Source organism: Castor canadensis, chromosome 4 (genome assembly GCF_047511655.1).
Source record: "Castor canadensis chromosome 4, mCasCan1.hap1v2, whole genome shotgun sequence".
Classification (NCBI taxonomy): domain Eukaryota; kingdom Metazoa; phylum Chordata; class Mammalia; order Rodentia; family Castoridae; genus Castor; species Castor canadensis.
In genome coordinates this window covers 167266716-167281435 of record NC_133389.1, presented here as the reverse complement: position 1 = coordinate 167281435, position 14720 = coordinate 167266716, and the positions used below count along the sequence as shown (strand labels likewise).

Here is a 14720-nt window from a genome sequence, read left to right as displayed (position 1 = left end):
CTCTACACCTACCTTGGGGTGGGGGGTTGGCGGTGATGATACACTTAAGCAGCACATCGGCCCCTGGTGCCACTACCACATTCTGCAAGGGGATCTCAAACACTGGGGCCTCCAGGGGCTCTTCTCCAGCAGACACGTAGGAGTCATCTGAAGACTCTGCTGGACACAGGAGTGGGAGGATAAAGGGATGCCATCCCCATGGGGACAATTCAGGGGGAGAGGCAATGTTGGTGGCCCTGCACTCTAGAAACCCAGAGAGGGGGTTTCCAGAAGACAGGGGCTGAGAGAGCAAAGGGTCTCTCTCTTGAATGTCCTGAGATAGGAAAAGTGAAGGCCAGAAAGAAGGTCCTTAACCAGCATAGGGCAACCAAGACCCCACTTCATCCACAATAAGTGCTGGTTTCTGGGGGAAGATGGAGAGATGCAGTGGGTATCTCAACACAAATCAGTCATCATGTGTGGCACATTGGGCCCTATGAAGGCTCTCTGAGGGGCACAATACTCTATAGGCTCCAAATGGACAGAGGATAAGCTACCAGCAACACAAGACCTAAGCAGAAATAGCTGCACAGGGCAATACATGAAAAATAGTCAAATTTGTGAGGCCATTAGATTCCAAAGAGGGAGCAGCAGGTGGATAAGAAGTGCCTATGAAGATCAGCTTTGATTTGGTCCCTTCACTAAACAGTTATGCTACTCTTACTGCATACTGAGCACTGGTGATACCTACGATACAACAGGAAATAAGATGTGGTCCCTGCTTACAGGAAGCTTATACACAGATAATAAAAGTCCACTGTTGTGGTTCTCTCTGGGTATTTTCCAACTCTGACATTTTGTAACCTAGATAAAAGGATAATATAGGCAGCTGAAAGGGCGGTAAGGATTCCAATTCTGCTGTTTTCTAGCTACATCACCTTCAGCAAGTGAGATAATCTCTCCTAGCCTTGGTTGTATTATCTAGAAGATGGAAGGACAACACTCAATGCCTTGTAGAGCCGGCACACAGACTGAAATGAGATGACATCCCTACAGTCCTAGTTAACACAACACCTGGGACATGGTGATGGGTATACAATAATGGTCGACAGTGGGATGATGGATGGGAGCCTACTCATCTCTAAATATTTTGAGAAAGTAATATTTAAATGCAAAATAATTTTGATGAAGAAAAATACAGGGTGGTCAGTGCAATGGTAAGATAGTGGCAGGGCCTCCCGGGTGCAGTGGGGAGAAGCAGCGGGGAGAGGGAGAGAGTCAAGGATGGCTTCCTCAGCCTCTCCAGGAATAGGCCCCAATTGCTCTTCAGGATGTGCAACCTTAGGAGCAGCAACATTCTGTCAGTGATGCTGCTCATCACATGGGGAGGCAAGGAGACAACACACAGGAGGCATGAGTTAGGGACCACAGTCAGTTCAGTGATGCAGGAGGTGAGGATGGGAGACAGGAGGAGACTAGAAGGGAAGGCTGAGTTAGACCTTAGTGGCCACAGATGGGTCAAAGGGCAGTGCTGAGACAGGATGGGTAGAGTGAAGGAATGGCCCAAAGCTTGCTTGTATCAGGGATACAAGACCAGCTCCCATCTCTTCTCTGGAAAACGGGTAGGGGGTGCTGAGGGCTCCTCTCCTTCTCACCAGGTCCTCCTCCTCCAGTTGTTAGTCCTATATGTCTCTGGTCTCTAAGGAACCTACCAGTTTTTGCTCATACCTCTGCTCCACTCAGCTTCCATCCAAACACTCACACTTTGCCTAGCCAGTAGAGTGAGATGAAGGACTTTCACAGTCAGGCCTCTCCAACTGCAACCTGTGTCAATGCCTTATCTGGGAAAGTGCATCCTTGCAACAGCCTAGCAGCAAGCAAAGCCTTTGCCCCTGCCAAGCACTCTGCTGTGCCCTAACCCCTTTCACACAGGTCCGGGACCCTCTTAGTCCTCTGAGGCCTTACCGAGCTCTGGTGAGGTGGGTCGGGCCCGGCGCCCTTTGCCCTGGCTGCGGGCCCCTCTTCGGTCCCAGGCCCCCCAGGGACCATCCTCCTCTGGCCCTCTGCGCAGCCTCTTTTCTGCCTCAGGCCCAGCCCTGTTCTTCTCCAAGGTTTGGACCACAGCAGCACCCTCCACGCCAGGCATGGCCCAGGGCAGGAAACGTACGGCCTGCGCTGGGGGCTCCCGCTTTCTACCCGAGGGGGCTTTTGTCCTGGACTCTGGAAGATCAGAGGCTGGGGACGGCACAGGGCTCCTGCACTCCTGGATGGCTCTGCCCCGTGTCAGCGGGAACTGGTCCCGTCGCCTGACCTCCTGCTGCGGGCCTTCCCCAGGCTCAGTCCTGCCCACTGGCCCGCGACTCCGGGGTCTCCCAGGCTCGTCCCCCGACCTGCCCGCACCGCTCTGACTGAGTGGCTGGGCTGTGGTGGGGCTCACGGCCCGAGAGGTCTTGGGGGTGGAAGGCCGGGAGAAGAGTGGGGGCTCGCAGGGATCTCGAGGGGACGGGGCGCGCTGCAGCGTGGCACGCAGGGACTCGTGTGAGCGCACCAGCTCCTCCCGGGACGTGGAGCGGCGAATGCGCCCCAACTCCTGGGCGAAGCGCAGCTCGAGATCGGAGGCTGGGCTGCGCTGTCGCGTGCGCTCGTCCAGTGAGGCCGCCTTCTGCTGGAACAGGCGGCGGCGCTCTGCCACGCTGCCCCGTGGTGCCTGCAGTTCCTCCTGCGAGGCCCCAGGCGTACCCCATGGCTCACTGCCCTCGGACTTGGGCTGCTCTAGTGAGCGGGCCTTGCGCAGGGGCACCCAGGGCCGCAGGGGCGCTGGCGGCGAGTCGCTCCGCTCCAGGCTGCGCCGTCGCTCCTCGAAGAACTGCAGCTTGTCCAAGATGCGGGAGCCGGCGCGCACCAGCCTGGGCGAGCGACCCAGCGCCGACAGGCGGCCGGAAGCCTCGCTCAGTGGAGTCTGGGGCCTGGACTCCGCTGTGCCCGCCAGCGAGGGCCCCGATGACTTGGACTTTTTCCCTCGCCTCTCTTCGGTGGTGGTGTCCTCGGGCAGCACCGGCTCCTGAGTACGCCGGTGGGGCGATGTGGGGGTGGTGGGGGTCTGGGCGCTGGGTCCCGGCGGAGCCCGCTTACCCACCCGAGGGGACGGTGGAGGGAGAAGCGCGGACTTGGAGGGAGGTGGAAGGGCTGGGCGAGGTCGAGGGACTTCGCTGGCTGGCTGAGGCTGAAGGTCAGATTCCTCCCTGCGCAATCCACTCTGAGGGACACTGCTGCAGAACCGAGACCAAGAGGGGTAGAGGATTCAGGGGGCCTTCCCTCGGAGACCCTCAGCTTGTGACAGGGATTGGGTGGTGGAGCATGCTGGGCAGGCTTGGGGTGACATGGGCCAGACTCTCCTGCCCCCCACTTCCACAAGGAGGGCACAGCCAGAGCAGGTGCTGGGGAGAGGCCAGAGGCTCATGCACCAGAAGACTGGGCTAGTGGCTGGGTCCAGGTATAGACTCAGCCCCAGGGGCTCTGACCAGCCCCCTCCCCCCAGCCCCTGGAAGCTGGGAAACAGCAAAAACAGAACGCAGCATGAAGAGAAAAAAACGAGGCTTAGGACCCAAAGATGAAATGGTGAGGGAAGACAAGAGGGCTGGATGGGGAGGGGCTCTCTCAGGAATGTAGCCTCCCACTCATTCCTGCCCCTAGCTGGCCCCCACATCCCTCCCTGCCCAGCCTCAGCAGGACACACCCCCTTCCCAGTGGCCCCTAAAAGAGGAGCAACTGCCTTTTCCACCAAGCACCAGCCTTCAGGGACCAGCACCCCATCCCTGTGATGACTTAGCTCATAAACCCATCCCCAATACCACCACCAGTGCTGGCAGGGCACAGCAAGTGGCAACTGGGGCCCTGGCAATGGAATACACAGGCTCTCATTCCATTTGCTCAGTTTGCCCCCAGTATAGGCCTTTGCCTTTGTCCTCCTGGGCAAGTTATCTTGAGTTCTTGGAAACCCTCCTAAGAAGCACAGAATTCCCTACAAGTGGTATGCTCAGAAATAGCCTAGCTCCAAAATAACTACCAAGTGGGCCTGAACAGGAGGTGTGGGAGATGAGGAGAAAGAGAAGGGGCACCCCAACAGAGCTTTGATGCCTAAGAGCTAGGCCTCAGTTTCCCCCATGTGGACCCCTGGAGGAGCACATCAAACATAAAGCTTGGCAAAAGCAATCTGAGAGCTATTATACCTGACACATTAGAGAGCTTAAAAACCTCTGAAATGGCTCACTGAATACTTACTGTGTGCCAGGTATATACTAGATGCCTCCAATTTTAATCCTCACAACAATCTGTTGAGATAGGACTGATATTACTCCCATTTACAGATGAAGAAACTAGGACTTCCAACAAGTTAAGTGCTCTCTCAAGGTGACAACTAGGAAATGGTTGTTACTAGGGTTGAAACCCAGGTGGTCTGACTCCTGAGCCCCTGTTCCCTTCCAACTGTTTGGATTTCTGGAGACACAGAAGGGAGAAGAAACAGTAAAGTGCCAGCCAGGGGCAAAAGTTCTAGGGGTGCCTAACTGTACAGATATTTTAGTCTACTTGAGTCAGCCACCCACACTGCAGACCCACCTCTGCCTGGGGAAGGGAGGGGAGGCAATCCTGAGTGCCCTAGGGAGAAAAGCCTCAGCCAGACACCTGCAGGGAGGCAGTCTACTCTGGGGGAGGAGCAGCAGGGTCCCAAGGAATGGCCTCTGGGAACTGGGTGAGGCTTGGAGAGAAATTGGGGACAGCAGAGGAGGCCTCTTGCCGGCAGCTCCAAGCTCCAGGCCAGACTCTGTACCACAAACATCACTAAGGAAATGGGTTCCTCCGAAGTTGCCATAGCAACTCCAGGCTCAGTTTGGGGCCTGGGAAAGAAAGGCAAGGAAGGAGTTGCCTAGTAATGCCAACAAGATAAGCCAAGAGAGCTCCCCAGACCCTTGCCCAGGTTCAGACCTTCCCTTACCCATCACTAGCCACTGCAACCATTCTCAAAACAACCCCCCCCACACACAGGCCCCTTCTTTCCCCTTCCATGATGCTACCTCCCCCACACCCATACCCATCACAAATCAGGCTCCCTCTCAGCTCCCGGAATGCCCCCCATCACCTCTACAATCAACCACTCCCCTGTCCTGCTATAGCACTCTCTCCTCTATCTGCCAGCCTCCAAATCTCCAAAAATGACTCCAGTGCCTCACTCTGACACCTCCACTCCTCATCACCCCCAACCAGGATAACCTTGGACCACCCTTGGGTGTTGCCCACCAGAGCATCGCAAGTCTCCTGCTGCTGTCATCCAGCCTTCCACCCCCACCCCAGCCCTGTCTCCAGCCCCTCCCTCTCCCAGACCCCTGCCTCCCCACAGCCCACATCCGCCTGCTTCCACAGGTCTCTTGGCCCATCTGCCCTGACCACCTTGCTCTCTTCTCTCTCCTGGTTGCTCGCTTGCTCCCCTGATCTCTCCTGCTCTCCCAGGAGCTGCTGTGAGGAGAGGTTCTGTTCCTCCCAGAAAAAGGCCCACATGGGAACAGGAATGTGCAGAGAGATGAAAAGGCAGCAGCTGCTGAGACAGCAGGCACGGAGGGGGCCCCCAAGGGGGGAGGAATCCTAGGGACAACTGGAGCCTGAATGGGCGAGGCAGGAGAGGACCCTGACAAACTGAAGATTTTGGAGGAGACAAGGAGGGGACAGAGGGGTCCTGGAGATGGCATGGTGAGCCAGGACAGGTGGGAGCAGGAGGGTGTGGGTGGTGATGGCACAGGAGGAGGGAGCGGTGTGGGAAGAATTGGAGCAGGGGCCAGGAGTGGAAGCAGTGAGGAGGGGAATGTGAGTGCACAAAGATGGATGGGGCAGAGGATATGGGGTGGAGGCTGATGGAAAGGTGATGGGCAGCGCAGGACAGCACAGTGAAATGGGACAGTGTGGCCCAGGTGAGGCCATTACTTACACGTGGATCGAGAGCGCCCGTCCTCTGTACAGACTGAACGCGCTGCCATACAGGTCACTGGCCACCGAAAGGCTATCCTCTGACCCCCAGCTTGCGCCCACCAGATTAGCTCGCGATGCCCGCACCAGCGGCTCCACCCCCAGGTGCCGTGGCCCGGCCCCGGTTGCCTGTGCTTGCCTTGGGCTGCCTGGGAGGCGGCGGGTGCCACCCCCACTGCCCGCTTCCTGCTCCAGGACCGTCTGCCCGCTGCCCCACCAGCTCACTTGCTCCTCTGAGGTGCCTGTCACGGAGGTCGGGGGTGTGTCCAGAGAGGTGCCCACCAGGGTGTCAGAGCCCCCTAGAGAAAGGAGCACGGTGAGACCAAGGCACCCCTTGTAGGAAGCCCATCTGCCTATGCTTGGAGCATTCAGAGAGCTCACCCGTGGGGGTGCTGAAGGCCCCGTCATCCCGAAGCTCCAGGCGCTGGGTCCCCTGCACATCGCTGATGTCATCCTCAGCCGTCTCCGAGTCTGGAGAAGAAGGGGTCTGTGTGGGCAGAGCCTCCTTCTTCTGCCTCCAACTCTTCCCTAGTCGCCTCCTGCCTCCCCCATAGCAGGCTCCATCTTACCACAGGCAGGGCTTCCAGGACCTGGTCTTCTCCCACCCACACACCTTTTGCTCTTGACATCCCCCTGCCCAGCCTGAGCTGCTTGGGGTAGCCCCTCCCATTCCAGTCCCCTGACTCCACCTCTGGGCCCTTGGATACTCACTCTTGCCTTGCCTCCATGGGGCTCTCAAAATGGCCATCTCCCCTCCTGCCCACTTAATGCCTTACCAGGGCCTCCTATCCTTTCTCTCCTCTCCCTGTTAGTAAAAGTTCAAGTCCCTGTACAGCATCCAAAATTGCAAGGCTCTAGTTTCCAAGCTTCTAAAGTCTGGGTTCCAGTATCCCAGAAACAAAGGGAAGTCACCTCAGAGTCGTACTGTCAGGGCACGCGACCAACCGCAGGGCCAGCCTGTCTGCACCCCAAACCAGCCGGAAAGGCACCAGGGAGCAGCTGAGGCAGGGTGAGGAAAGGCCCAGGCTGGGTGGGGAAGGGGGTTGGGGGCTAGGGCAGGAGTCAGCTTCCTACCGTAACTTTGCTTTCTGCAGGAGCGGAAAACTTCGCTTCCATAGGAGCAGCAGGAGAGAGATGTGGACAGACAGTTATCAGAGTGTTTGAGGGGTGGGGCATGGAGGACAGGCAGGACATGGGGAGCATGGAGGTCCCTGGTGCCCCAAGATGCCCTATGGGAATGGGTGGGGAGAGAGACACCCGGCACTAGGGAGCCCACATGCTTGGGCTGATCACCCCAACTACCCTAATGATTCTTGGCACTTAGTGGTACTCCCACTGATCACACACACACACACACACATCTGCTTGTGTCCAGCCCAGCCACAGAGTTGGGCCTCCCTAATATTACAGGTCAGGCCCATTGTCTATTACAGCATTTGAACTGTGCTTTGGCTCCTCCTTACAAATAAATCTATCTGCACTGTGCTGTGGCAACCTTCTTCTCTTCTACTGTTGAATGGTCCTTAAGAATGCCCAGTGGTTAGGTTAAGAGCAAAGCTTCCTGGGCATATTTTCAACTTTCCCAGAATCTATCAGGTTCTGTGCCTCAGTTTCCCTCTGAGTGCCATGACAAGCAACAGCCTTGTGCTGGTTGCCGGATGATGGCAATGAGCTCCTCCTCACTTGGTCCCACAGATGGAGTACAAGCAGCCCAGGCCCAGGTGGGGTGTGCTAGTGAGCCACCTCCCCACTGCTAGGGCCTCTCTTTCTCTGATGCAGGACATAGGGGCCCTTCTTGGGTGGGTAGATGAGTGTACAGGGGTCCCACATCTCATGGGTTATCTTCAGGGCCTTGATGCATCATGAAGGGTCATGGACGGAGAGGAGGAGTGGGCATAGGCTACAGCAGCCCACAGTCCACGCACCATGGGTAAGTCGGCCAAAGGCCCGGCGGGAATGGCCGGTTTTCTGAAAGAGAAAAGCCAGAATGAGTTTTTGAGGGGGATGTTTGCTCCTGAGTTCCTACATCTCTGGCCCCAAACTGCTGAATCAAGTGGAAACTCATACTGGGGGCCAATGTGTGAGAGAGAAGAGAAGGGCGGGGGCGCCGGGGAGGGGGCCCAGAGACTGGCAGCCACCAGCCTGCCCTGGAGGGAATGTCTCCATCCTTATTTCCTGTAGGTTACCCAACTGGGCTTTGGAGAGGAACAGGGAAGGAAGGCCAAAGAATAACAAAGCTGCAGGTTAAACGCTGGGACTCCCTAAGGGACAAAGGCTCACAGCCTGGGGTCAGAGCAGCACTCTCAGAGATAGAGAAGAGCAGACAAGGTAGGATGACTGAGAAGATGGAGGGGGTGCGCTTGAATGACGGATAGATAGAAGGCTGAGGACATGGGAAAGGTGTCAAGCAGGTGGGGAAAGGGTGGGGAGAGGCAAAGGGTGAAGGCCCCTAAAAGGCCAGAGCCTGGAGAATGCAGGAAGGAGGCCCGGGTACACAGAGGACAGGACAGAGCTTGGGGAAATTTATTGAGCTCAGCACGGATCCGTGCGCATTGCTCTCAGGATCTCCGGAAGATGGAAGGCTCCAGAGCGGGGGGCTGGGGAAAGACAGGCGGAGGACTGGGGCCGGGGTTGGACAGAGGCGAAAGAAAACGAGATGGCAAAGAACCCGGTGGGCGCTGTACGCCTAGGGCTGCAGTGGGGGCCTCTCCTGGTGGTCGCGGGATTGGGACGATGGGGGGGGGGGAGGGGAGCTGTCCTTCACGCGAGGAGGGGCTGCGCACTTAGGACTCAGGTCTGGGCGCCCCCCAGGAACGTGCCGGGCTCGCCGCCCACGGTGGGGTTGAGGTGGGGCCGGCGACGCTCCAGCGCCCCCACATCCCGGGCCCAACCACGGTGACCCGCCCTCCCTCCGGGGCGCCCAGCCCTTCCTGCCCCCTCCCGGCGCCACCCGCCCCCGGAGCCTCACCTGGAAACGCTTCTTCACCCACAGCTTCTTCATGGCGGGGGAGGGGGCCGGGCCGGCGGCCGGGCGAGGAGGGGACCGGCGGGGGGCGGGGCGGAGTCGGAGGCGGGGCCGGGGGCGAGCTTGGGAGCGGGCTGGAGCTGGCGCGGGTGGCGGAAGGAGCCGCCGGGCCTTGAGAGCTCGGGTGGGGGTAAAGGAAAGGCGGCGGCAGCGCTCAGAGCCCGCCCCTATCCTGCCTGCATGCACCCCCCCCCCGGAGCCCCTTCCCTTTCCTGCCACTCTGTCCCATAGGGCGGCCCTCACCTGCCTCCCCGCTCCCACGCTAGGAGCCCGTACCCCCACCCCACATCTGCCTCCTGGGCCCTGGGCACATGGGGAAACTGAGGCACAGAAAGGATTCAGTGGCTTCTAGTTCAGGCCACTCTCATTGGCAGCCCAACACGGCCTCCTCCCAGCATCCCCCTTCCTCCCGCGGGGCGACTCTGGAAGGTCAGCAGCTTCTCAACTCGCTTCACAAACATGAGCACTTGCACACTGTGCCAGGCAGTATCCAACTCACCGCAGAGCACAGCGCCGGGTGGAGGCGCCTAGGTCATGCCCGGGGCATGGATCCTTGGAGAAAGGGACTCCGTATTGACATAGGCCCAGACTATAAAACCCCCAGGCTCCTCAGAGAGGGCTTTCATCTCTTTGAGTTTATCCCCCTGCGCCTCACATACGTCCATACATACATACACACATTCGCGCACGAGTTAAGGTGCCCAGAGGTACTCCTAGGACTCAAAGTCACTCACAGTGAGCACTTCACCACATTTTTTGTGTGTTCCCCCACTCCGCACTCCACCTCTTTCAGCGCCATGTACGCTTTGCATAAACAAAGTTCTGCTCTCCTTCCCAACAATCATAGTAGCTAGGATTCTTTAGCATTTGCCAAGTGCCTGGCACTTAACAAATGTCACCTCATTCACAACAACCCCGTGTGCCTGAAACCGTTATGAGCATCCCCATCCCCATTCAAATGACAAGTGGCTGAGGCTCAGAGAAGTCTTATCAATTAGCCAGAACCCAACAGCTTCTGCAACTGCATGTTTCCAGGTTGGAATTCTCATCCCAGCATGCACAGTTAGAGCCAATCCTGGTTTCCCAGGTGTGACTACACTACTAAGTAATTATTAACACTTATTGACTTCTTAGTCTGTACTAAGCATTGTGCTAAGCACTTTGTATGAATAACTTGCTTAATGTTCACAACAGAAGGAAAACTGAGGCACAAAGAGGTTCCTTGCCCGAGGTCACACACCCAATAAATGGAGGGACGCAGGAGTCTGTGACTGGGTTATTGACCACTATGTCATAAAGCACCACATGTTGATTGATCATCTGCTAACTGTATTGCTTTAAAGCCTGGGCACTAAAATAAATACAAAGAGAGACCCAATGAGTTTTGTTTAATCTGCACACTTTAGCACCTCCCTCATTTTCAGTTTCTGTTTAGTTCCTGAAGTTATTTATGTTTTCAGCCCCTTTATTTTAAAGTTTGAAGTAATGCTTTGTACATTCTTGGTACATACAGGTGTTCTTGTTTCCCAGACTTAGTGGTAAATGTTACATATACAGACAGACACATGCACAGAGATATGCCACATGAGGCCATATGTGTGTATCCATACTAGTTCCAGCCAGAGGACTCTGGACACCCCCAAATACACCTAATCACAGATGAGGGAGCTGAGTAGAGAGAGGGGGTAACTTGAGCCCCTGTTCCCCAGGAGAATCTGAGGGGCTGGCACATTCCATAGCAAAAATAACCAATGGGCAGCAGGCGTGAGTGACGGGACAGCTGGGCAGAGGCGAGGCCGGCAGGATTCTGTGTTCCTGCCCTCTGCCCAAGCTGCTCACCCTTGAAGGACTAGCCTGGAACATGCTCTCAGGGTAGGCCCACAGTTGGCCCCAGATTGCCCCATTTTCCCTCCATGGCTGGGCAGCTGTACACCTCTGCCATTTCCCCAGACTCATTTCTGTCCTGTCAGCATTCTCCTTTAACAAGAGAAACTCCAGTTCTCATGCCACCTGGATCTCTCATGTAACTCCTCCTCTGAACCACATAACCATTCTCCTCCCCTTTGGCTCTCCTCTCCTACCTCATTTTAGTGTCCTCCTCCTTTCCCTGGATTACTAACTGCCTTGCTCTGTATTTCTTACTCTCTGTATAGTTGACTTCTAAACTGTTTGTTGGATATCGTCTGTTGCCCCTCACTAGAAAGTCATCTCCAGGAGGACATAAATTTTGATCCCCCCACCCCAACACACATATACTCATGCATCCCAAGCACCTAGAATGGTACCTGGTGCACAGGAGGCACTTCATAAACCTGGGAATGGGTGGCAGAGACTGCAAAGGGACAGAATGAGAAGTACAGTAGAAGGCAAGACAGTAAATCTTCCACAACAGCTCCCTTCACCTAATATTCCCCCCCTTCTCTGTCCTGACCCAGATCCTTTCCCAAGAAAAAACTAGAGAAACAATCATCCCCCATTCCACCTAGATGTCCATGGGAGGACCTGCTCTGATCAGCAAAGTGTCTCCTGTACTACATTTAGCTTTGACCGATAGGGACAGAGGCCCTCTTCTCCTCTCTCTGTTCCTTCTCAGGGCTCCTCTCAGCTCCCTCTCTGTTCCCTCCTTCTCTTTCTGATTGGCCCTTGATATGAAGGGATGGCAACAATCTCCACACCCATTCCCAACTCTATACTAGTTTCCTCTGACTTCGTATTCCAGACATTCCAAATTTAAAAAAAAAAAAAAAAGGTAACTGCAGAACACTCCTCAGCACAGGTTCTGGCACATTGCCTTGGCCTAAACTGGGCTTCTTTCTTCTAACCTCTCCCCTTCAAGTGCCCAGGATAATTCATTGATATTTGTTGACCTTTAGCTCATCTCATTGATACCTGAGTCTTCCAGTCCCTGACTACCAAGCTCCAATTAGCACATACATAAGCATCTTCTTCTGCTTGCTTATCTTCTAAGCTGCCTCTCCCCCCTCCACCACCCTTTAGTGCAAGGAGCACTCCCCTTGTGCAAGGAGTGGAGCCACACATGCCCCTCCACACTTGCTCTAGACACTTGCTTGCCCATGGCTCCTTGCCTGTGCAGGTGGGAGCCTGCCCATGTTGGAGGTGGGGCCGGAGGTAGATTGGAATATTGACTGAAGAGAGGTGAGGTATGATGAGACACACTTGACTTAGACTTCCCACACCTGTCAGCGGAGGGGCAATGTGGACCCAGATCCAGAGGTCCAGTTTTCAGACCCAGCCCTGACACCTCACTAGCTGTGGGACCTTGGGTAAATTTGAATCCCAATTCTCTTATATAAGGAACAGTCATAATAGTAACCTGGGGTTTAGAAGATTTAATAATTAAATGAGATAACATGTCTTAAACATGTTAAGGATTTTACCAGCACCCTGTATTTCTGCCATCTTCGCCTCCTTTATTTCCTTTTTTTTCCTCATTTCTATACCCCCAATCCTACCATCACCCTGGTTTCCCATCCTCCAAACTCCCTGTCTTGCATCCCACTCATCTTCAGAGCCTTGCCAATACCCCTCCATCTTGAGCTAACATCCTAGGCTTTGGGAGTGCCAGGAAACTTCACATCACCCTGTCTTGCCCAGCCAGAGAGCAATTCTGGCCAGGAAACTGCCTTCTTCCCTCTGTAGCCAGGTCCTTGCTTGGCTTCCTCAAATATCCTGAAGTTCTTCTGTTGATTCCAACCAAGAGAGTTTTCCATGAGTAAGTCTGAGCAATGCTGAACTGCTAGTACAGCTGCCTCAGACCAAGAGCTGTTGCTAGCAGAGACTGATGGAGGGTAGACAACAGAAGAGGGCAGAAGCCAGACTCTCCCAGCCAGTCCCTTTGATATCACCAAAACAAAGCCCCTTCCTCCCCTACATCACAGAGGAGGGTGTAATAGTTAAGTACATGGTTCTTTGAATGGAAAACCTGTTCTGACACCTTTTACCTGTACAGCCAGGTCATGTTTTCAAATGTGACATATTGTAACCCAGTCCTCTTTCTGTTCTAACATCAATGTCAAAGGCCCCAATCCAGCCCCACAGCACCCAAAGCCTTTTCTTCACTGTAAATCCTTTAAGCCTGCTGTTCACCAGGACAGTCCAGCCTACAGACTGTCCCCCACCTGTCCAGGGATGTCTAGTCAGGGTTCAGCTTGATGAACCCTGCCCATGAAGACATCAAGATTACAAAGCATCTAGGAAACATCCCCAATGGGGGCTCCCCCACCTCACCACTATTCTCACCTGCAGGTCAGGTCAGGAGGCTCCCATCTTTGAGGCTACTCTCCAATGATATTCTCATATTCTCATTCTCTCTCATTCTCTCTCTCTCTGTGTCTCTCTCTCTTTCTTTCTCATCTCTCTCTTCCCCCATCCCTTTCTCCCTCTCTTCTTCTCTCCTCTCCCTTTACTTTTCTCTCCTCCCTGTAGAAATCATTGAGTAGTAAAAAGGCCATAACTAGCTACATGTCTAGACAGATCTCTCCCATCTACTCCACAATGTCCTCATTCGTAAAAGGAAGTATTTGGAACTATAGCTCTCTGTGGACCTGTCCAACATTAAACAAACATGACCACTACTGTATTCTTTGCACTCTGTCCCTTCCCTAATCTCTCTCTCCTCCTACTCCTCCTAGTCATATTCTCATTCATTTATCTATCTTACCTTTTTACTTAGGGGTTTTTGTTTTTATTTTTTGTGGTACTGCGGTTTGAACTTAGGGCTTCATGCTTATTAGGCAAGTACTCACCCACTTGAGCCATTCCACCAGCTATTTATGGTTTTGTGTGTGTTCTGTTTTCAGCTCCCTTTGCCCCGACCAGAGCTAAGTAAGAACCCCTAAGAATCCATTCCTTCTGTAGCTCAGAACTCTACCAGAAGGTGTTCCATCCCCTGGTCCCATGTTAGGGAAGCCTGTGCCTGGCCAGCTGCTACACCAGTCAGAAGCCAACCCTGACATTCTCTGGTCCAGGCCTACCCATAAGGACCACAAGGAACGAGTGGTGGGAGACCAGGAAGTGAGCAAGGGTAGGGTTGGGAAGAGAACATGCTGCCAGCGGAGCCATCCCAGTTCCATCTCCTGATTCCTGCACCCTCCAGCCTTCATTCTCCTCCAGCTAATGAGGTCCTTCATCCCTGGGCTTCTTCCCCAGCCCACAAGGACTGGGCCCTACCTGAATAACCCAGCTGAAGTGAGACATTCTTGCAACAGCCCAGGACAGTGGTACCTTCTCCCTCAATTTGTGGTCTTCCCCCAATATAGCCTACTTTCTCAAAATTCTGATTTTCAGGGTTCAGTGGCCCAAGGCTCTGTCTTTGGCCTCTAGAACAATCATTTGACCCAGGGACTGAAGCAATAAAAGAGGAAGCCCAAAAATTGATGCAAGGAGAATCAGCCCTTGTCTGGCATCCCCATCAGCCACAACAGGACCATAAGCACAGGACCTAGGCGCCTGCCCCTCCTCTTCTGCCTCAGACTACCAGCCTGGAACTCTGTCTCTACAAGAGCAAGGGTTCCAGCCCAGAGCATCTTCCTTCCATGCCCTCTGACCATCCACTCTGGAACCTCAGTCGACATGCGTTCCATACCAACATGTCTCGGTCCTGCATCTGCTTATACCTCAAGTCCAGAGCCTTCCACAGCCCACAATGTATGCATACATACACGCACACACCTGTGCACAC

At 54.7% G+C, this 14720-nt stretch overlaps 1 protein-coding gene across 19 annotated transcripts in view; it reads right to left on the bottom strand.

Annotated features, from left to right (window-relative positions):
- Speg (striated muscle enriched protein kinase) overlaps positions 1-14720 on the bottom strand; it is a 53723-nt gene that overhangs the window by 37869 nt on the left and 1134 nt on the right. For 4 of the 19 annotated variants that reach the window (XR_012447387.1, XM_074071784.1, XM_074071802.1 and 1 more), the window contains exons 2-5: positions 6376-6465; positions 5957-6293; positions 1945-3248; positions 13-159 (exon numbers count right to left, since the gene is read on the bottom strand). Coding sequence is in view for 17 of the 19 variants with exons in the window: in XM_074071784.1 (XP_073927885.1) it covers positions 13-159; positions 1945-3248; positions 5957-6293; positions 6376-6465 (1878 nt within the window). In the remaining 2 variants the exon portion in view is untranslated. The other 15 variants (XM_074071786.1, XM_074071792.1, XM_074071789.1 and 12 more) reach the window with 14 other exon arrangements.